General features: G+C 38.2%; 1 protein-coding gene across 13 annotated transcripts in view; it reads right to left on the reverse strand.

Annotated features, from left to right (window-relative positions):
• unc-104 (kinesin family member unc-104) overlaps positions 1 to 23130 on the reverse strand; it is a 100680-nt gene that overhangs the window by 44263 nt on the left and 33287 nt on the right. For 8 of the 13 annotated variants that reach the window (XM_074106064.1, XM_074106068.1, XM_074106063.1 and 5 more), the window contains exon 3: positions 9553 to 9712. In XM_074106064.1, the coding sequence (XP_073962165.1) occupies positions 9553 to 9652 (100 nt within the window). In that variant the 5' untranslated portion in view covers positions 9653 to 9712. Of the gene's footprint in view, positions 1 to 9552; positions 9713 to 13030; positions 13101 to 13149; positions 13223 to 13572; positions 13725 to 23130 lie in introns of those variants that run through there. The other 5 variants (XM_074106069.1, XM_074106070.1, XM_074106059.1 and 2 more) reach the window with 4 other exon arrangements.

Here is a 23130-nt window from a genome sequence, read left to right on the forward strand (position 1 = left end):
TAAGTGATTCCAATAATACCTATTCGCGATCGGTAACTTAACTAAGGTACCTACATGATTCAACAAAGGAATCAACTGAAATAAAAAACATTAAATTTAAAAAATCAAAAACCCCGACTGCCTTAAAAACTAAAAGGAAGAAAATAAGTCTAGTGGTCTAGAACTCTGTCAAGAAGCTCATTTAAGGTTCAACAGTCGGGACCCATTCAAATCGTAACCAGTTCAAAAAATCTTGGTAATGGCAGTCGGAGTTTTTGATTTTTTAAATTTTTTATTTTATACTTTTCGGACATTTCTGTGAAAATAGTGCATTAAAAGTATTATAACCCATATACATTTAGAATGGGCTTATTATTAGGTTTCATTTGATTCCCATATTTCCCATATTGTTACAATACAAAATTTTTTTTTTATTCCTTCGCCATATTTTTTTCGCAGACGTCATATTGAAATATTATATACCCTATGTCAGACCGACAGTTCTGACGAATCCAATGACACCTCATATGATACCTCACATGTCACAATCCGTCCAGCCGTTTAGGCTGCAGCGAGGACCAAAGAAATGGACATACATACCCACATACATACATACATACATACATACATACGCTCGAAAAACATAACCCTCCTTCGGGCAGTCGGGTAAAAAGGAATCACAATTCAAACAGCTTGATTCATCCGGCACATCTACGGAAAAGGGATTACTAATCCAAACGTCTGCCTGCACCCTTCCGCCACCCCCAATGAGTCACCGCTGCGTCCGACTGCATTTCCACGATTGACGTTGCACCTAAACTTGTTCTATTAAGAGAGTTATTGCTAAATAAAACCGTTTACGACCTCAGAGAGCTTGCCGAGAGCAATGCAATTTTAAAGTTTATGCAGGCTGACTGAGAGAAGAACTTTTATGAGCCCGTGCTAGTGGTTTCTTTCATACATGTTCGTAAGGCCAAGCCTGTTTTTCTTTTGGAATAAGCACAAAGAAATTCGTATTTCATTTTACTTGCGGAACAAACTCCTGACTTTTTAATCCCGTCATTGTTCATGGTGATGGGAGTTCATGAAATTTGGCAACTTTTTTTTGCCCTGACAAATTTAGTTCATGCTTGATTTTTAATTTATATGAAACCCTCATTTCGTGAATCCGACTCGCACTTAGCTAGTTTATTTTTCTACATCACGAGATAGTATAGAACTTCATGCCAATATCACAGCCTTGTTATAAAGAATTTTGTTTTAAATCGCGTCTTATAAAAACACCTTCTAGAAAAGTTCTTTATAAGGTAAAACAAGGCAAACAGAATAAGGATATGAGTTTATCTTCCTATATTTGCGTACAGAAAATCAGCCACTCCGCAGCTGTTACTTGTATGTAACACAATAGGTCGGCCATCTTGATCCGGGCCGGATGCGGTCCCGTCCACCGGTTCCGGCGACACGAACCAGCTCCGGAAGTTTACAAAGCCTCTACCTCTATCTAGGCAACATTGTGGTAACGTTGCATTGAAGAAACAAGGTCATGATCAAATAATAGTAACGTTTATTCATATTTCAGTTTTGCTCTCAATTAAACACATATATTTCAATAACTAAAAGTGGATGGGGTTAAAAAGATACTTATGTATGTATGTAGAGACAGCTGATTAATAGTACATTACTACCGAGGCCGGGAAAAAGCAATTCGTTGTTGAGTAGTTAGAGTTTGACGGACGAAGCGTATGTAGCTGAGTCGGTCAATAAATACGAATCCACGAATTGCCATTTCCGCTGAGGCATGTATAGTGCTTTTCTCCAATAATGCGAGGACATCAAGCAAAAATATTAAATTAAATGCTTGGACACGTTTTCAAAATTTTTGCCCTTATAATTTCCCGCGATTTACTTGTTTTTTTTTTTTAAAGTACACGACACGACTCGTAATGCCATTTCATTTTAAAAAAATTGTTACCATATTTTCGGTTTCTATTGTGCTTGAACTCGAAATATTAAAAATAAAAACAGTGACACTGTTCTAGACATTTTTAAAGACACTGTTTCTTCCTAATTTAAATCTTAGACTAGGACTTAAAAAGAAGAAAGGTAGGAGGAAATTTGATCTTCAGGAATATTTGGCTGTTTAGATTGACTTACCAAATGTGAATTTAAAAAGTAAAATAACTACATAGTAGTGATTTTATTTTTTAATTTGTGACAGCCTATAAAGAAGAACTTCGCGGACTATGTTTGCGACAGATAGGCGGACATTTCCGGGCATATTGGAGAAAAAGCAATCATTTACATACACCGATTTCAATAAATATATTTTAAAATATATGTGTTGCAATACCTACGGCATCTGCAGTCTGTATGCACCTCTTAAAATGTATTATTTTTATAAAATGCGCGATTCAGGGCCTGTTTCATCATTTCCCTGATGTTTCATGAGTTTCTGTGATGCCATCTTTATTTGTTTTCTTCAAATAAACAGAGAAAACATATCTGTCTCATAAAAAATTAGGCCATTATCAGGGAGCGGTGAAACTGATCTTAGAAGGCCATTTCATAAATTCAAAACAGTTGTGTTTTATTAACGTCATAGACGTAGACTATTAATATTCTGAACATAATGTAATACTGTACAGTTAATAGAGCACAGTCAGTATAAGTTGGAAAACATTTGTAGACCTCAAATTGATTTACACGCGTCTCTACGATCTTATTCAGCTCTGCTACTTTCTATCTGTTTTTGTTGAGGACTGTAAATCACGTGCTCCATATCTTACTTTCATGAGAATTATTCCAGCAACAATACAACAGCAGAAATAAAGGTATAATTTCACAATGATGAAGTAAAATTAAAACTGTCCACAATTTTATTATAAAGCAAGAAAACTCTTAATTACGCTTTAATAAATGATATTTGACAACAAAAGCGCGAAAATTCAGACAATGACGTTTAAAAGAGGTCAAAGTACAAGAGTGATTTAACGAAGAGGGCAACCGGTAATTGTGCGGAATGGGGCGGAAAATTTCCCGGGGAACATTTGTTACGACCCCCGGCTTTGCATTGAGGCAGGGGCGTTCAAGAACATTGATGTTGGTGATTTAATGTACCTATTTAGATTGATGTTTACTATAGGTATTCAATTCTTCGGATTTGTCTGGTACCTATTGTACACGGTATTTTTAAGCCATTTTCCACTGTTCTTAATAAAGTCGAGTAATGCTCTTTCGGTTTTAATGACAAAAACAAGTCTGGCAAGTCCTAAGCAATATGGTAGGCAGTGTGGGGTCACTTTAGTCTGATGGTTTTTTGACAGTCAGATATGAAAAATAATGTTTTTTGGACTAATTTTATTGATTGTGCTTTAAAATCATTCATACAAATTTTCATGAAAATTCTTTCATTACATTCTGAAACAACACACCTCTCCATAATGAACGTCCGCTCGTGTCGTCTTCTAAACAAACAATAAATCTATGCACGTATATTTACAACCTCAGTACTTAGTTTTAAATGAAATAAGGAACCTTTTTTTTCTAAATCGGATACGTTTAGACTCAAGACCGTTATAAAAGACTCCTGACCTATATATTGCAGTTTCGGGAGCTTATTCCATTTATTCCGTTCTTCGGACCGAAATGAGCTATGAGCTCTCTAGCCACAAAAGGGGTAGGAAAGTAGCTGAAATCCCACACAATTTAGGTTGAAATAACAGTACAAAAACTATCATTTTAAATGGAATCGTCAAGCCCCTGACCTAAACCGAGGTAAAGCCCCATTTTGATTTAGGTACTTAAATAAACCAACCTATCAAAGTAACTTGTGCTTTCTACTAATACTTGGGCGTTAAATGTTTTAATGTAATTGACATAAAAGTGCGATTTCTACCCTTTGCCTTTAAAGCAATAAACATGCACATTCAAAGAACTGTCGTAAAACGGCCGACTTGCGTGTGCGTGCTCTTCGTTTGACCTTATGATAGAAAAAGTGAAGGCCTACTACTACAGGAGATCGTATTATTAAAGCACATTAAACCGCTTCCACTTTTGAAAAATGTTTATTGTTGTAGGGCATACATTTATTTGGAAAATTATTGTAATTTGTAAGACTTCAAGAGCTCAAAAATGGAAAGTCACGAGACAGCAGCAATCTGGACTTTAACTATCCTCAGAAGCCATAATTTACTTAGCACAGAAATAATTTGCATAAAAAACCAATATTATTGGCGATTTTCATTTGAATGGATAGGGATTCCTCGAATAGCATAAATTCATTGAATAAAATTGGAGCCAACGGTAAAGCGCCGACTCAACGCTAGCAAGGTCAGACAAGTAATCGGCATAAGTTACGCAAGAGGCTACTCATCGCAATAAAGACGCAAATAAGGACTGGCAATCTGGCAACTCCTAAGAAACCCTCAGTAAAAATCCACAAAACAAACAAAGGCAATATAGAACTTGTAAGGATGTTTATTAATTAGCGTAGCAGACTCGAAACAATAAAACTCTACAGTAAACAGACACTTTCAAATCAGATTTACGTAAGTGAATTTAAGCATTAGAATTACTCGCTACCGCGGGGAGCCGTAGAGGATTTACGAGAATCGTCGGCAGCCCCATGGACAAGGTTTATAGGGCATAATGGAATTTATGGACCATTGGAGCGCATTGCGGTAGCTTAAGAGCGCAAAGGTCGCTATTTACAGGTACAATGTTCTGTGAATGTACCCTTGTTATGTTTACAGGAAGTAACTTGACGTTGTAGAAGCTGTTATTCTACGTATTAGTAGACTTGAACCATATGAACTACCTGCTGTGCTTGTTTGTTTGTATTTTCATTGTATGTAACTAACCTCTATGGATTCTGTCCGAAATAAATGGCATATTATTATTATTATTATTATACATAATAAGAACATTCGCAGATAATACTTGGGAAGTTATGCAAAAATATCCCTTAACCTTCAGTGTAATTGAACGTGGAAAACTCGACTAAAACGTGTGCATTAAAACTAAACAGCAAACGGCTATAATATAAGAGTAGCCCGGTCATAAAGATCGGGTAGGTATACAACTTTCGCGCGTGGGTTTCAGTAACCCCCTCTTAATGTCCAACTAATGCATATTCATGGTTTTCGGGCAGTACTTTACATCGTGACGCACTTAATGACGCCAACACACCTTTTTACGGCTCAAGCTTTTACGCTCCTTCTCCACAATGTGGCAATGAACTTGACAATGTGGACATAAAATGTGATATGAAATTGTCCGCTGCTGAACTCATAGGGTTTAATATAATTTTCATTAACTAGATTGCAAAATTACTGGACTTTTTCATTAGGTCAGGACGGCGGTGAAACGATGACTATGCGAGATACGAATAGCTCAATGTAATGTTAACGGACAGCAGGTCAACAATTAATGACATGGACAGTTTTTTTATTAGTTTAACCGTATCAAAATTCATGTCATTCGGAATATTCGGATCACTGAAAGTCAATTAAATCCGCTTTTGAAGATTTCATACTCTCAAATTTTTATACTACCAAGTGAAGACAAACAAAAAAACCGGCCAAGTGTGAGTCGGACTCGTGCACCGAGGGTTCCGTACAAATTATTAAAAATATTTTTATTATATGATGTAACTGAAAATTTACGCTTTTCGCAATTTTTCCTTTATATATCTATGCTATAAGACGTTGCTTCGTACCCAATTTCAAGATTCTGAGTTCACGGGAAGTACCCAGTAGTGTAGGTTTTGATTCCCTTGCGAGTGTCGAAAATTTGCAGTATAAACGGCTGTTTCTTTTGATTGCGTTGGCTTAGAAGTTTGATTTTTTTATAGCTCCAAGGGACAGTAGACCTGAGTATTTGATATGAATTTCAGCTTGATACCTCCACGGGTTCCTGAGAAAAAGGTTCTTGACAGACAGACAGACGGACAAAAAGTGATCCTATAAGGGTTCCGTTTTTTCCTTTTGAGGTACGGAACCCTAAAACAATAACAAAACGGAGAAATAATGCAGCAATCAAAATAAAGTTATAATATCGCATACGGCGCTCAAATGGATGGCGGGATGACTCGGACGCATATTAAATAGAAAGGCAGGAGCATGCTGTCGATAGGGACGAGTGGCGGAAAGAAGTGGAAGCCTTTGCCCAGCAGTGGGACACTTTAACAAGCTAATAAAAAAAACATCGCATTCAACTTAAGTGCTGTAATTTTCAACTTAAAATGAAAACCAAACTGTAGAAGTAAACCAATCTTTCAAAACTGAATCCACTCTATCCATACGCGCCATAATACCATATCATAATAACGAGGGCAAGCTCGTTAAATTTATGTAGATTCCTATAACGAATAAACCTTCACTTCAGCTGTTAATAGCCTTAATTGAAGAGAACTGAGAGAACCGTGAGCTATACCAAAGCATAACCTTTCATTTTCAACGGCTGCTTTTTTTCCGCCGCAAATCCTGTTATTAAACTTAATTATCCCCTTTGTTTTGCTGGAGACACGCTTCGCTCGCGCAAGAAGAGGACCTAAAATATTCACTGTTACTAACCTGCCTACATGAATTATTCTATCTAACTCCGGGCCGAGTGCTTCAAACTTGTTGACGAGGATCATAGCCACGGCGAGATAATGTCAGGACCAGGATTAAAATTAACAGCTTTAATGTGACGCGAAACTTTTCACTGGGACATGTTTCAACAAGAGTTGACGTCGCCGTTGCCGTCAAGTAGAGTAAAGTAAACGTGTTCGCAAGATTTTGTTATTAACACGAACATGGAAGTTCTAAAGGCCTCGAAATGCTTAAGATTTTGAAGATAATTCAACGCGATTTGATTCGTCAAAGACAAAGACAAAATACGTCTTTTAAGAGGAATCCGGCAAGAAACTCAAGGTGTTTTATTTATCAAAATACAATGTTATTTAATGATTTACCTATATCACAAGTATTTCACACAACTATATTTTCCGGAGCGGAGACATGCAGAATCTGAATTGTGGCGAGTGCAGAAGATGCAGACTATGTGACAAGGATTCATTGATTCGATTCTATTCTTCTCACTCAAATGGATGTCCATCCTCTAAGCCCTTCAAATCACAACACATACAAAATATCTCACTCACCTAGAGAAACGGAAACATTGTTCGTCATCAAAAAGAAAACGGTAAATTTCTCCTGACATTGTTAAAACATTGTAAGGTTTCCTCGTATAACCTTACTTTAAACTCAAGCCGATAGAAGCTTTGTATAGTCTACTAAGTAAATGCTTCGCAATTGTTTTTATAACAACATCAGAAAAAAAGTAAGGCTAAATGAATGCCACATTAACTTGTAAGAGTTGAAAGTGACTAGTATTTCATGTTTTTAAACTGTACAACTGATATTGAACTTTAGGGTGGTAAAAGAATTCCTCGGTCGACTAAACAAAGTACATCTGCTTAATTAATTGTATTGCTATTTTAATATTCGTGCAACAATTTTCAATCTCCTTTAAGGGCATTTCCAGTAAGCTCATTGCAAAATGAATTTGGCATAAACATAATGTTTATTTAAATATTGTTCTAGGTTATCAACAACACGTGCAATAATAACGAAGGTTAGCAGCTAATGGTGACAGAAGCGATTATTCTGCTGTTTGTTCAGGTTTGATGAAAATAAAGTAAAACAAACAATGTTACATTTCATTAGTGAAACAAAACATATAGGGACCAGACTTGCAAAGTTTCTTTGTGTTATTTGTAAAGTAGAATGGAATTACTCAAGTATGTAACCTCTATGAGCTTCTTAATGACATTATTAACGTGTAATTACGTGCATTACATGATCAAACTTGTCAGCTTACGATTATGTAGATAATCCGTGCAAATCGTTACAAATAGAATATCTACCATTTGACGCTACACTGATAAACTGAAACCAAGTAGAATTACGGACTATACCTTGACAAGTTCGTATCTGATATTTGGTAGAACACTGTTAGTCAGAATTTGCCGCAGTTATCAAAAAAAATAACTTGATAAAGGCAACAGAGGCTCCCTGCAACAGAGTTCTACAGTGTCAAAACCGAACTTGTCAGGGTATAGTTATGGTGTAGTGTAGTATAGGCTACACCACAAAATTCCACAATGAAACTAAGTAATAGGTACTTACCTAAGAATATCAATCTGATGAAGCATCGCTTTAAATTAGCACGCGTTTCCCAACTACTTGCTAAGGTAACGTACTTGAGTGTATCATTACAACTTAAGGGGTTTTACAGCGTTGTAAACGTCAGTCTTCATTGCTAAAGGGTCAGGGTTCACAAACGAGGCGGAAGTTAATTTGATAATGCTCCGCTTTCAAGGACAGACGTGTCATTTACTACCTGAACTTTATGGGTTTGGCCGACAACTTGGCTTAATGGAACGGGTGCAAATATGGACAAAAGTTTACGAAACTTTGCAAAATAAATGGGTACAGAAGAATAATATTAAACGCATAATAATGCGTTATTACCTACATTTCAACGACTTCCCCTGGCAAGTAACAGAAGTTATCTACATGATAATGATAAATATAGACAAATTTGCACAGTATACAGGACACGAAACACGACTCTACAACTTTGGAGTCGTTTTATACTATGACTTCCGCCCGCATCAATAACACATTTACAAACCATGACCGCTTGATATTATAAAGAGATTTGCCGTCAGTGAAATACTGCGCCCACTAAATGTAGACCAAAAATTCGCGGCGTGATAATATGAATATATCCTATTTATCATCTTTCATACATGAAAAGTTCCGCTGAAAGCTTTTTGTTCTGATTTAAGTACACTGTAGGTACAGTCAAGTGCAATAATATGAACTTATTCAAAGATTCAAAAATAAATACCACAGACTCTTATTCCGAAGCCATAAGGCCGTAGTAACATATTTTTGAGTGGTTCGAATAGATAATTATTTTTGCACTTGACTGTACTTGTAATCCATCATGATAAAGGATTGTATCGAATTCCAATAAAGTTTTAGGTATGACATACATTAGCAACCTTGTGATTCCGGAAAATACGTACAGAACTGATCGTTTCTGATAAAGAACTATTAGCCACAACAACATTATTTTATTATTGTAGTTTCTATCCATTCAATCACACTACTGGGTCATGAGTGGATTTCGGAAAACAAATAGATTTGCTTTTGGTTCAGACTACATTGAATTTGAAAATTTAAAAGACACCGCTAACGTAATCACGATGAAAGGTAATTCCAATGTCAACATTTCGTCAAATCCCAGCCAAACCAATTGGGCTACGGGTACACCCCAATCTGCAACGTTTGACCCGTAGCTCTATTGTCTAACTTTACTATGCTCCGACGTTCGCGATCGCATTCACAATCTCTTTCTATCCTCGTCTTGTGCCGCGTGACAGAAAGAAGTGGTGAAAACGATTGTCATTCCATTCAAGTGTGTTAGAAAAAAAGGCCTCTGATTTGCTTCGATTGCTGCTATTCGCTACACAACCGCGTGTTTATTTAGTGTTCAGAATTCATGTATAATTGAGCTCACCTGTAGTATTTCCAGACATTTCGATGATACATTTGCTCTCCCTGGCGATCTCCCGCGAGTTGAAGGGGCGAACCCTCACCGCCACCTTCACCGACGACATGGCGGCTTTGTTTTTGCTCGCAGGTTACACTAAAACATCGGTATGATTACCGATTTACACCTGAAAAGAAAGAAATGGAGTTAAAAAAAATCACGGTAAGTTTACATTAAGGTCGGTGAGATACTTTTGGGTCATAGCATACAGCATCAAGCATCATGAATATACTCGTAGTATCAAGATGCAATATTTGGAATACAGTATTGTTATAACTTATATACGCTGGGCAGCGTTCGGGAAACTGAAGCGAAGCGAAGCTGAAACAAGATGAAGCGACGACCTGGTTAAGAACGCGGGATCGCGGTGGATGCGAAAAGCACAAGACCGGTCTGAGTGGAGAGCCTTAGGGGAGGCCTATGTCCAGCAGTGATTCGGCTGACATGATGATGATGATATACAGTGTGGAAAAATAAGTCGGGCCCTGGAGGGAAACACCTTAAATCCTTAAGTTGGCTCATTTTACTTAAAGGAGACATTCCTTTATTTTTAAAAAGAAACAAAACTGCATTCAAAGATCGAATTATTATAGCCTGTTTAGTCTAGCTCACCCTTGCCTTTAACTGATATCCATACTAATATACTTATACTAATAGTATAAATGCGAAAGTGTGTGTGTTTGTTTGTTTGTATGTTTGTCCGTCTTTCACGTCGAAACGGAGCGACGGATCGACGTGATTTTTGGCATAGTGATAGTTTATGGGCCAGAGAGTGACATAGGCTACTTTTATCCCGGAAAAATGCAGTTCCCGAGGGAACAGCGCGCGATAACCGAATTCTACGCGGGCGAAGCGGCGGGCAAAAGCTATTTAAAAATAAACTTAAGCAACTAAATGCCTTCTGCCTCTTGCACTTAACATCAACATGTAGGTAACGAATTAATTACATTAACGAACGATGATTACTGCAGAGCAAGAACATCGCAGCACTTTTTTTCACCCTGACTCTGAAAGACGCACGTTCTAGAAAAGAGCGAAGTGGAATTAATAAAACGAACATTCCTGTTCCGACGCAGAGTTCGCGACATTCAAGCGCACTGCTAACGAGGGTGCCGCGTAGGCGGACTGGGTGGTTCCATTCTAATTGCGACTTCAAAGACAATTTTCTTCGCTATAAAGACAGTGATCTTTACGAATTAATGTTAATGCTTTGTTTACGTTATCGACATGAGACGGAACACAGGGCTGCTTTTACTCGGTTAGATCCCGTCGGCGGCGTTAGCATTTACGATATGAAGTCTTGGAAAATTTCGGTACCGTGATGACTACTTCTACTACTACCCCTATGAGTTTGTCCAGTCGAGTTCATATAAATGAGATAGAAAATATATATAAAGAGTTGCCTTGTAAACAAGGTAGTTAAATGTTAGTCAAGTTTGTAGTAGGACAGAAATGGAAATTATAAGTAGATATAACTTTAAATAGGTAGCTCAAAACCTCTTTATTTGTCCATTTTATTTTCAAAGTACAAAATCTCAGTGTGATGAACAGATTTTGGAGAAACTTTGCAAATTACCATCGTAATTAAACTAGCTTAATGTTTAAAACGATTCCAAATCTGTCCTTCCGCTCGGCAGTCACAATACCATACATACATAAATAAATGTCTTGCGTCGGAAGTAAAGAATAGGGCACCGCCACCGGGGTACCGATTCCTAATAAAAATATTAGCAACTTTATGCATGTATATTTAATATCACCTTATTAACCTTCTTGACGACGACGACAAAAAAATATAATGAAAAAACATATCTACCTACCTAAGGAAAGACATGTTAGTTGGTCTTAGTCTAAATTTTGCTTTTTGAGAATTAAATCTTGCATTTAAATCTTGTACATGGAATGTTCTCTAGGCATCATTTATCTTTCTCGTTGGTACAGTCACCAGCACCAATATCTGACACAACAAGCGTGCAGAAATATCTGATACGAGTCTATTTGTAGGGCCGGAAGGACATGTCAGATATTTTTGCACGCTCCGCTGTGGCAGATATTAATGCTGGTGACTGTACTAACACGCCACCATTGCGCTAGAATGCCAACATAGCTAATGGTGACATTAAAATACATTCAGACGTTGCGAAAGGACTACTGTGGGCAAGTACCATGGCTTGCCACCTCAGTGTAATAAGATTCTCTAGGCAACGAAATCAGAAGCAACAATTTGTTCAAGTTTTGTAACGACAGGGTTTCGTTAATACCATTCCCCAGTGTGTAATTTGTGGCAAGGTCGGCTTTAGTTGACGTCTTTTTTTTAGCATTAGAAATAGTAGCGGTACTTATAATAACGTACACAGCACAATTGTAATTTGGTCGCTCACGTTTCTCGATTGAGACCTTAGCACGTATGCTTTCACTTTGCATTATTTAGAACAGTGATGGGCAAAGTACGGCCCGCGGGCCAACTCCGGCTCGCCAATGAATTTAAACCGGCCCGCCGACGTACCATCGAAATTAATAGTATCCATATGGCCCGCGATAGATAATATTATTTTGATCGCCCTGTACTTAATATTAAATAGAATAATGCACGGGTAAAGGAGTCAGCTAGACTAACCGTGTAGTAGAGAGTAAAAGTGAGGTGATTAAAAAAATCAAAACAAAATAACTTTTAGTTTAATTCTGGCCCTCCTCTAAAATATCTACCAATTTTTATCAAGAAAGTTTGCCCACCACTGATTTATAACAACGAATACAACGACGAATTGTTTTAAATATGTAACTATTGTTTGTAATTACTCAAAGAAGCGAATGCTCATTATCTTTATCAATTCCATTTCTTTTATCTATTCCGACGATTTTATTTTTACAACCTTGAAACTTGAATGTATCGCATAAAAACTTTTTCCATAAAAAAAACTAAATTCCAATATGTAATAATCTTCGTTAAATACATAAATTAAATTAATGACTATTTAGTAATTTTAATTTTATAAAGTACCTACCGCTGTACCGAGCATGCTCTAAAATTTAGAGTCTAAATGATACATAATAGAGAGGCAAAGATGGCAACTTGGTTGAATTTACCGTTATGTTTCGCAAAAAATGTAATGAATGATTCATCTTCACCTCTGCCGCGGCCGCGGTTGGTTATTGCATGGCGTTGCATTCGTGAGTAACAGTTATGTTCAGTATATCATTTTCAACGATAACTGTAATGTAATCGCACCAGGTCAAGTACCAGATTAATTGGTTACAAGAGTCACGCTCCGGTGCGCAGGCGGCGCGCGCGCATCGCCCAGCTGATTCGATTGGAAATTGAAAACAAACTAAACTGACTAAAACTTGAAATCGGCTACTACTATTACTAACGGCACTGACACAGTTTAATAGTTTAACAGTAAGTCGATCTCTAAAATTTTAGGAATAATAAAAAAGTACCCACGTTAAACAACAACGCAGATATTTATGAAACTTTTCACTAGCACAATTTTCTCTACAAACGTATTTTAAATACCACTTTCACAAACTAACATTATAAATCACGAAATTTCCTCTTCTTACATTGATATCGCGCACAAAATCAACGTCCGGCCTCATGACGACGCAGCACTGTACAAAAGAACGGAATTCACAGTTGCCAGCACAAGATTCGTGTATAGAATGGTGAATGTTTTCCTGAAAGCAATCCTCGCGTGCGGTAACTGCCTACGCTCGAGTGCGCCCCGTTGGGTCGAAAGCATCGGCACCACGCTTGCTGCACTGCTCACGCACTTACGTAACATCCACTGCACCATCCTCACATCTTCCAGGGACTCTACACGAGACGGAAAGGGGCGGCCATGAAAACTCGTCGCCGCAGAGATGACTCACCGCGCGCACTGGCGCCCCCTATTTCACGGATTCGGGAAAGAACATCGAAAGCCTTTCAATCTTGGGCACTGCACTGTGGTGGTATAGATGCGTGGTGAACCGCTACGGACTTACCAGGGTTTCCGTGCGGTTGCTGTCTGAAGCGACGATTCTTGTCGCACTTTACACTAAATCCGTTATGGTTGAGCTGTGCTCCGGTCAAGTCGCAGCGTCGGCCGACATGGCGCGTCGCGAAGGCTGCGCGGTGCGACTGCGGCCGCCGGCGGGGACGGCGCGCGGCCGGTGCGACGCATGCGCGACCCACCCCCGCGACACCAAAGCCTTCGATCTAACGCCGCTGCGCGATCCGCCCGACGCGCAACCACTAACGCAAATATCATTAACAAATCCACACTAACCTGACCACTTCCAAGACCAATCATCAAATAACAATTAATTTAATAACAAAGATTGTTATCTCTGCGGATGAGATGCGCTTTCCGAAAACGTCTAAGCGCTTGAATGTGTCGCAGTGTCTGTAATCCTGCTTTTCTCATGAGTCGTACTCTACTCGGATAGAATTACTTTATCGGAAAGAAACGAAACGAAACGACGTAATTCGTTACTATCATGTTATCGCCTAGCAACATAAATGGATGTAAACCGAAAGATTAATTTTTTTTCACTTGATTTATTTTACTTATTGGGTCTCTCTTAAAATAAAATGGAAATAAATCGATGCAAGGCATCGTTTTCTTTACAAAAGATAACAGCTTAGGGGTAGGAGCAACTCAAGTGGCAAGACCACATACTTAATTAGCAAAAGTTAGTTTTCAATTTGTGGAAGTTACTATACGTCCCTTTTAGATATTATCAAAAGACCCTCAGCTACTGTCTCGATTGCAAAAAAATATTGTTGCCATAGCTAATACCAGAAGTCATTACATTATGAATAATATACCTAATGCATATTTGGAAACGATCGAAATCAACTGGAATGGAACTCGTTACCCAGATTCTAGGCACGTGCGCTTTGATTTCAGCGGACTCGACTGATCAATCTGGTCGGCGCTCGATGCTTTGAATGTTTGACAAACTCGCCTCTAACTTGACTCGACCGAAGCTCTCAATTATGTAAAGAATACTCAACCAACAAATGTTAACAAGGGAAATTGGGAAGTAAAGTTATGGAACCTCAACCAAATGTAATTTTCTTGCACAACTTTCTTGTCAAAAGAGTCATTAGCGCGGTGGGTCAAGGAACTGGTGGATATACGCATTTGTTCCGTCCAAAGCAATTCAACGATGACGCAGAAGCTACGTATTGATTGAACGAACTGAATGCTCGCCACGCAGACGACGCTCGAGGGCTTCTAGACTTACATTTTGGAGATGATACTAATTTCCAGTCAATAATTTTAGTACAAAAAGGCAAATAGCAAGACCATTAAAAAAGGTTCAATGTTCAATCGAGAAGTCAATGAGAAAACTTGAAGCCTGATAGAAGCCTTTTACGCAACTAAGAATAAGTTTAGATATCGAGAAGCTGTATATTAATAGGCAATTACTCATCGATTTGAACGTACATTGGCAAACGTTACATGCGTGTTAGGCATATTGCCACTTGGGCGCGCGTTACAACATTACGTGTCAATAAAATAAGTTTATGAAAGAGCCCCGAGTAGAACACGTTTTGGGTCACCGCTCGAACTGGGGCCCTTTATTTATTTACGCGATACGATATTGAGCCCACGAAACTATTTCGAACTCTGCAACATTTTTTGTGACTTGTGTAAAAGTTTAATCTGCTCGTGGTCTCTTGATGTTATTACGTCACACACTTGACAAAATGATACGACCTATCCACAAAATTCTATAGCTTGATTAAAGCCACGTGCGGCGAATTACGAAGTTATACTGAGAATCAAGTAGAAACCAAAATACATAGTATCCACGAATCACCCGTCTACATCCAGACTGACGTAGGTTAGTAATATAGGCACAGAATGCTTGTAAATTACCCACTTAATCATCACAAGTAACTTACTATTAAAAGTGATCATAGCTGAAATTTTACACCACAGCCATCAGTTTCAATGGCATAGATGACGTAAATGTCACAGCCCAATATAACCCCATGTTATTATTTAACGAGCTACACGAGACATTTCAGCCGAACCGAACTCCCTTAAAATTACTCAATCGCATTTTCCACAAAATTACTCTCCGAAAACATGGATTTTCATTCATAAAATTATATAACGGGGAGGAGTAAACAAAATATTATGGGGGCACAGCAAAGCGTCAAGACGTGGCGTGAATGAGGTTAACGCCAGCTTTCAATCTTCGTCTGACATCACCTACCTCTCGCATCACGCAAGGCCTATTTAGAGGGGAGACGCAGGATTTGGCCACCCACGACATCAGTTTTCAACGTAAGTAGAACAGTTGCAAATGCAAGTGAATAATCCTGTGTTAGTAAACGGGTTAATCTAATCCAATTATTTATGCACATATTTAAAGCACTATTAATCCTTCGGTGTTTTTACTGTGGCTATATTGTCGGCGAGAAGATACCCGTGGCGTTAAATGAAAGCTGAATCCCTTCTTAGGATAGAGCAAATGTGTGATTTGGCAGTCAGACATGTATTTATATTCACTCAGAATATTCGCTACTGCTGCGTGTGAATTGTTGCGAGTATAGTACATTCCTAAGATCACCTAGATCAGTGTTTTTCAATCTGTGGGTCGCGACCCCCGGGGAGTCGGGGGGTCGCCCGCCGCATCTTTAAAATACTCTCATGCACCGTTATTGTGTATGATTATTCAATGTTTGTATTATCAAAGTAAAATAATACAACTAACTGTAAGTCGAGGTGCATGTAGTCGAGGGTCGGGGTCGCCGAATGTTTTTCAAACCAAAATGCACGCTTAACTCGTGCCTCTTCAGATAAAGAACATCGTCGGCGCGCCACAAACTGAGATAGTAGCTGAAGATACTAAGTGAAATAGATCGCGGAAAGCGACGGGTCGATGGACGTCGCTTTGTTCCTGAAGTCTGTTATTGAAAGGACTTTCCCTTTATTGTCAGGAAATGCACAAATTGAAATTGTTTACAAGTTTATGCCCATATCTACTAAAGTTTATCATTATGCCACGAAACAAATAAAGGCCCACTGAGCATTAGTGGGTTGTTGTATGAATTATTATTAACACATTCGCGGCACGCACATACCGCCGGGCCTCGGTTCAATTTTATGATAGTTGACCGCGAACACGCCGAACGTAGTTATCATACTCACGCGCTATTCGACTGCGATTATGGATCAATGAGCGTAAATATTACTTATTCACTGGAACAAATCCAACAATGACCCACTTCCCATCAAAAAAACAAAAAGATGTTATCACCAAAAGCTATTTTTCTCTGCCTGACGAATGTCTAACACAGTGACACCACGGGTATCCTACTAATCTTTCCTACTAATATTATAAATGTGAAAGTTTATGAAGATTTTTGATACTCAATCACGTCTAAACCGCTAAACCGATTTAGATGAAATTCGGAATAGATATAGATATTTTGCTTCCCGGGGAAGGATATAGGATAGTTTTAATCCTGGAAAATTAAATAGTTACCGCGGAATAGCGATAAACGAATACTACGCGGACGGAGTTGCGGGCAACAGCTAGTGTTAAATAAGCAAGTTTCCACTGTTGATAATTTAGCCGAGAATATAGACACTAAATAGTATCGACGGCATAAATACAAGTATGTATTGTCACAAGTAGTTATGTGAGCTGTACAGATCTCGCGAGTTTTTTTAAATGGCCGAAATATGACATGTATGTTTCAACTCCTGAGGCTCCGCTAATTTGAAAATTTGTATTAACTGAATCAAAAAAAGACCATTATATAATTAACGAACCTGCTCACAAAATTTCATGACAATTGGTTGAGAAATGCGGCCCGTAGAGAAAACAGCCGGGAACCCGGTGGACACACAAAACAATACAATACAATACAAATATTCTTTAAAATAAATAAAAGCAGTACAGTGACATTACAAAAATAAAAAAATTTGGTAGACAATAGGCGGTCTTATCACTAAAAAGTTATCTCTTCCAGACAACCAATTACTCATAAATTAATAAATACACACATCTACACTACATCTAGACTAGACAGACGTAAGAAAGCATTTTTACTAGAGCTGGAACGGAGGTGCACTCGCATTAATAATCCCGATTAGCATAATAGCATTACACGGTCAAATTACAAACAGTGGCAAGTGGCTCAAGAATCCTGTGTTGTGTATGACTGTACGGTCAGCCAAATAAGTGGTCTATCAATTTTTAATCAACTTCCTATCAAATGAATATGCCGCTAAAATCGAACTTAAACTTTTCAATTAATAAATTAATCGATTTACTGAACAGATTAACTACTTTGCAATAGGTTCTAGAGGTTCTAGGTTTTCCATCACTAAATGTATGTGGTCGGGTCAATGGCGTCTTTGTTTACGCTTTTAATAATTTGGATTAAAATAACGTATATAATCGTTCATGCTCCTGTCTTTTTTGCCGCCCAGGCACTGCAAGTAGTTGTAGGCATTAAAAAGTAATATTGTATGAATTCGATCCGAGTGGTGGTAAACAAAGCTACAGCCTTGATGCATGATTGTTTAAAAGCAAATAGCAAACCAAGTCACATAGACAAATACGAGTACAACACGAGAACTTTCCGAGTTTATATCAACTCGGCGGCCCTCCCGCAGGGTCCCGCAGCAAATATTGCTATGAAATTGAACTCGGGGTAAACGCGGCACTCAATCCCAACGGAGCAGCGGGGAAACAATGGAATTTTATAATAAACTCTATAGATCCGCTTTATAGAGTTGACTGGGACCTACTTTCACCAAGACCAGTACAAGTGGTAGTGACTGGACTAAGCGTAGTATAGGTAAATGCATCCTGTTTCAACTTCGCCAGTACCTAAGAGACGATGTAAATTATTGGTAGAGATACACCATGGAGTCTTGAAGGGTACGCATAAAGAAATATTGCATGTATTATCGCGGGTCCAGTGCGGATTGGGAACTTCACAGACACCATTGAATAACTTCGCAAGCACATGCAGGTTTCTCATGATGTTTTGAATTCCGAAAAACTCAATAGTGCAAACATCTCCTAGAGAGGCCACATGTCAACCAATAGGCTACCACGTCCTCAGTTCTTTGAAAGTACGGAACCCTAAAAAGCTTTAAAAAACCAGGCTTTTCTTTACAACGCCATCACTCTTTTTTCATTTAAAATGGAAAATAAAGATAATAAATTGTATAGGTAGAGTCATTCACGATGACGCGTGCCGTGGTTCTTATTACAATGTCATTAATGTCTAATTTTGACAAAATCACGCGTCTTCGTGGATGGCACTGGGTATATGGCACACACACTCAGCGCATGCCAAGGTTATTTACTGAAACCATTTTATGTTTAAAATGTATTATTATTTATTTATTTTAATCATGGTAGCTTTAATCGTTTGGTTTATGACCTCACAAACAGGGTCGTGGATTCGAACCCAAGGCCGGAAAGTGATGTTGCCTTATAGTATAGCACAATTAAGATGTCCAAAGCCCTCTTGTTATGAGAGGAGGCCTGTGCCCAGCAGAGGGACGTATATAGGCTGGGATGGATGGATGGATGAAAGCAACTCTTGCACTCCCAATCGCGGACAATACTGAACTTCAATTGTAGTCTTGCACGATTTACGGTAGTCCCCTTGAGGGATACAGGTACACTTTCATATAACCGAGCGAACCGAACCTAATTAGAACAAACTGATTGTTTGCAACAAAGTTTTTGTCCCGAGGTGCGGTTAAAACTAGAAACTGCTTCGATTTAGTTTATCTTTCGGAGTTTACCTACTACTCAACTGATTAATGCTTTTGGAAAGCAAGACCACAGTTTTATTTTTCTTACACTAAGTCATACTGACCAGTTCGTATACATATTTCTGTCGGTATAAAATCAGATTTCATTTCCTTAACGTATTGGCCTTTTAAATTGAGCTTTTAAAATGCAAGCGTTCTGCCAAATAGTATTATAAAAAAAGTCATCTTGTTTCGATAAGGCAATCGGAATAATATATTTTTATTTATGCCCACAGTATCCACTCGTCCGTCCATTAATATTTTCTATTTCCGTCGAAAGACAATAGAGAAGCAGAGAAAAACATGATGATCGGTTCTTGTCGCAAAGTTACATAAAAGCCATTTCATTTTTAATAATACAAAGTATATCGTCAAAGCAGCGAACGATATTATGTTTATTTCAATGTCGACTCAAAACACAATGATTGCCGAGAAGTCCTTTTTAATGTACAAATTACGGCTTAATTAGAAACAAGCGCGGCTGGGTACCCCATTTGAGATAATTGTTCCAGTTTTGCAGGCTGCAAAATGGTCCAAACAGACATACTAAGCACAAGGGAGGCTGCGAGAAACATGTTAAAAGTTAGATACGTTAGAGTTAGATCTCACGGGACCACGAAGTAACCGAAAAGAGCTCACTTTCTTTATTTACAAGACCGAGTCGAAACATTTTTTCCATATCTTTAACTTTGTGAGTTTGGTTTATAAAAATGAATTAACTTCAAAGATCAGCAAATTGTTTATAACAGTGTTAAAAGGCATACATCCTATACTTCTGAACCTCTCATTGTTATTATTAGGCATTCGACTTATCTGGCCTAAAGATATAATAAAAGTTCAATCCGATTCCTCAATCCTATGCATAAAACGAACAACATTATTTTTCATAAGCGATTACACGCCTGGCGCCCCATGGACTAGACCTTTATCTTATAGGCCCTATTGAAATGTAATTTGCAACACTAATGCGGAATCAAATGTTGGTTACCGTCCGCTCACTCATTTTTCTTAGCTCCTAGTCGACTCAGCGCAGACATCTTGAGACTGTCATGAATATTTGAATATTTAACACGACAGTCGAGACAACTGCGTCAAAGGGTGTCGGACAGGCTTGTTTGTTCACAGCGTGGAGGCGCGACGTCAAAGGGAAAGGAACTTCTCATGTGGCCCTTCGATTTTAGTTCAAGATATATCGAATATTACCATATGGAAAGAAGGCTGACAGTATATAGTTGTTGAAGGTGGCGCACTCGTTAGTATAGAATTTTACGAGATTTTATCACAGTTTCCTCGGTGACATAAGCTGGCCATAAACACTTCGAACCACTACTACGGTACAGGTGTTTTATTTTTATAATTCTACTAACTAACTTAACGTACTACTTAGTTTTAGTTAAACACTATAACTTATGACGGAGTAAGCCATGCAAACAGCCTCTCGACTAGGATTATAAGCGTACTTGGTATGCAGATTCCCAAATGCAGCGGAGCACGCAAGCGGCATTCGGATTGCTTTTTGCCCTGTTCCTGTTGCATAATCCGATGCTAATCAATGGATAGTGAAACAGCCCCTAAGTGAACAGATTTAGTTGAGTAATGCGTCATTTTTAATAAGACAAGCTCTAAAAGACAAATACAGCTGCAAGTAAGAAAATAATCAAAACCTATCAAGCGTGATTTAGGAAAAATTTAAACATTGTAATTTGTGACGTTAATATTAAAAAAGTAAATATTAAACTTTAAATTACATATTTTTGTTAGTGTCAAGTATATCCCCGGAGCTAAATAATTGTTTTTAGAAACGTGATAAAAATCATGACATTAGTATATTATGTACCTATAACGAAAAGAAAAGTATCATAACATAACTGAGTAAGCTTCGCTAAATTCAATATTGAAAAGCCGCCTATTCCCTAACACTGAACCGTACATATGTATACACGTAGCTCGACAAAGGAAGGTTTGTAAATCTGTAAAGTGCTTTTCCCTCTGTGGCTTCAATCTTAAAGTATGCATTTGAATTGATAATCCTAGTGTCTGCCACCTGAGGTTACAGTATCTGAGTCAAGGGCAACAACCAAGGATGGGTAAGAACAACATTACCCTACTTTTACAGCAAACTACCGGAGGCATCAATAGCCAAGAAAACAATCTCAGGGAAACAGGAAAGCATCATAAAGTGTATTTGAACCTTTCAAGTTCGGTTTACTTAACCTTCAAGTTGCCCAATATCAAGGTCAGAGAAGCTAAAATTGAACTCAATGTTATTAGAAGTATATAAGTAGATAAATAGGTAGGTATGATTATTATTATCACAGTGTCTGACAGATTAAATTGCAATCATTAAAAAAAACAAAACAGAGTCGCAAATATTTACCCTGAAATTATTACTTTTACACAGCATTCTGTAAACGAGTCAAGATGATTTCACAGAAGCCATACTATCTATTTTGACAGAGGCCATATTGTCTAACGAACTCGAAATCGGAATTGCTTTCACTAAATCTTTCTGTCAAACTGCATCAGATTAGGGTACAAAGAGATAGTGAATATGATCACAAGCATCCGCGCGTTAGAAAATACGACCTCAGATCTTGCTAGCCCCTTATATTCCGCCATAATTAAGTATGTATCAGTAATTTTTTAGAATTTAAACGTTTTTATTTTAGAAAATACTTTTTGATACCGAAACATTACCTTAATATAACAGAGATATACCCCCTGGTATATGAGTTAAAGGCACTTGATTAGTCATTCAGTCAACCGATGATGTATCCTTTAGTGCAGCAAATGCAGCGACATGATGCGTCACTCGCTCTTGTTGGTGCTGCGCTGTCACTACCCTACACTACTCAGTTTAGCTATGACTAACCGCGATAATGAGGGCTATCGCGAATGATTTCGCCGCTAGAGGCGCTAGTGTAGCGTGAGGTCTCCGAAATGTCAAATCTCATAGTTTTTGGGTGAGCTACGCGGGTTTATTTATAATTAGAATAATTTTGTGAATATTTTGCAATATCTGAAATTAATTATGGCAAATATGCGTTCCGGGGCAATGAATGTCTGTGTTTTGAGACAGTTTTGTCTTTCGGAAACCTTTGTCCTCCCTTTTTTCCGAACAAAACAGGGACTATGCAACACTGTGACATGCTCGATATTTATATGGTACGGTTTTAAGGTGCATTAAATATGATTTTAATCTAAACTTTGTTTTCACGCCCGTAATAACAGACTTTCAAAACCATACTTAAAAACCTCACGCAACAGTGCGCCATCTAGTGAGACAAAAAACGATAGCCCTCATTGGGATCATATGCGATATGACATGAAAAGATACTGCGCTTATTTTTTTTTTTACCGTGGAATTTAATGTCGAAGTGGTACTAGCGTAAGCCTGGGAGATATATGCTTGTTACATGATAATTATAGACACATATATGTAATAGGTACCGTATTTTTCGCATTATAAAGTCAGTCTACAATGTCTTCTGAAGGATCATCATCATCATCCTAGTCTATATATGTCCCACTGCTGGGCACAGTTCTCCTCTTACAATGACAGGGCTTGGGACGTAGTTCCCACGCGGGCCCAGTGCGGATTGGGAACTTCACACACACCATTGAATTGCTTCGCTGGGTGTTCCTCACGATGTTTTCCTACAATCAAGGAAGGGTGTAAAGGATCAAAACGCAAAGTGTATTTTTATACTACTTTGCGTTATAAACTCAAAAATCTCGAAAACTGAAGGTAACTTTC

The sequence above is a fragment of the Choristoneura fumiferana genome, chromosome 23, assembly GCF_025370935.1.
Source record: "Choristoneura fumiferana chromosome 23, NRCan_CFum_1, whole genome shotgun sequence".
Taxonomy (NCBI): domain Eukaryota; kingdom Metazoa; phylum Arthropoda; class Insecta; order Lepidoptera; family Tortricidae; genus Choristoneura; species Choristoneura fumiferana.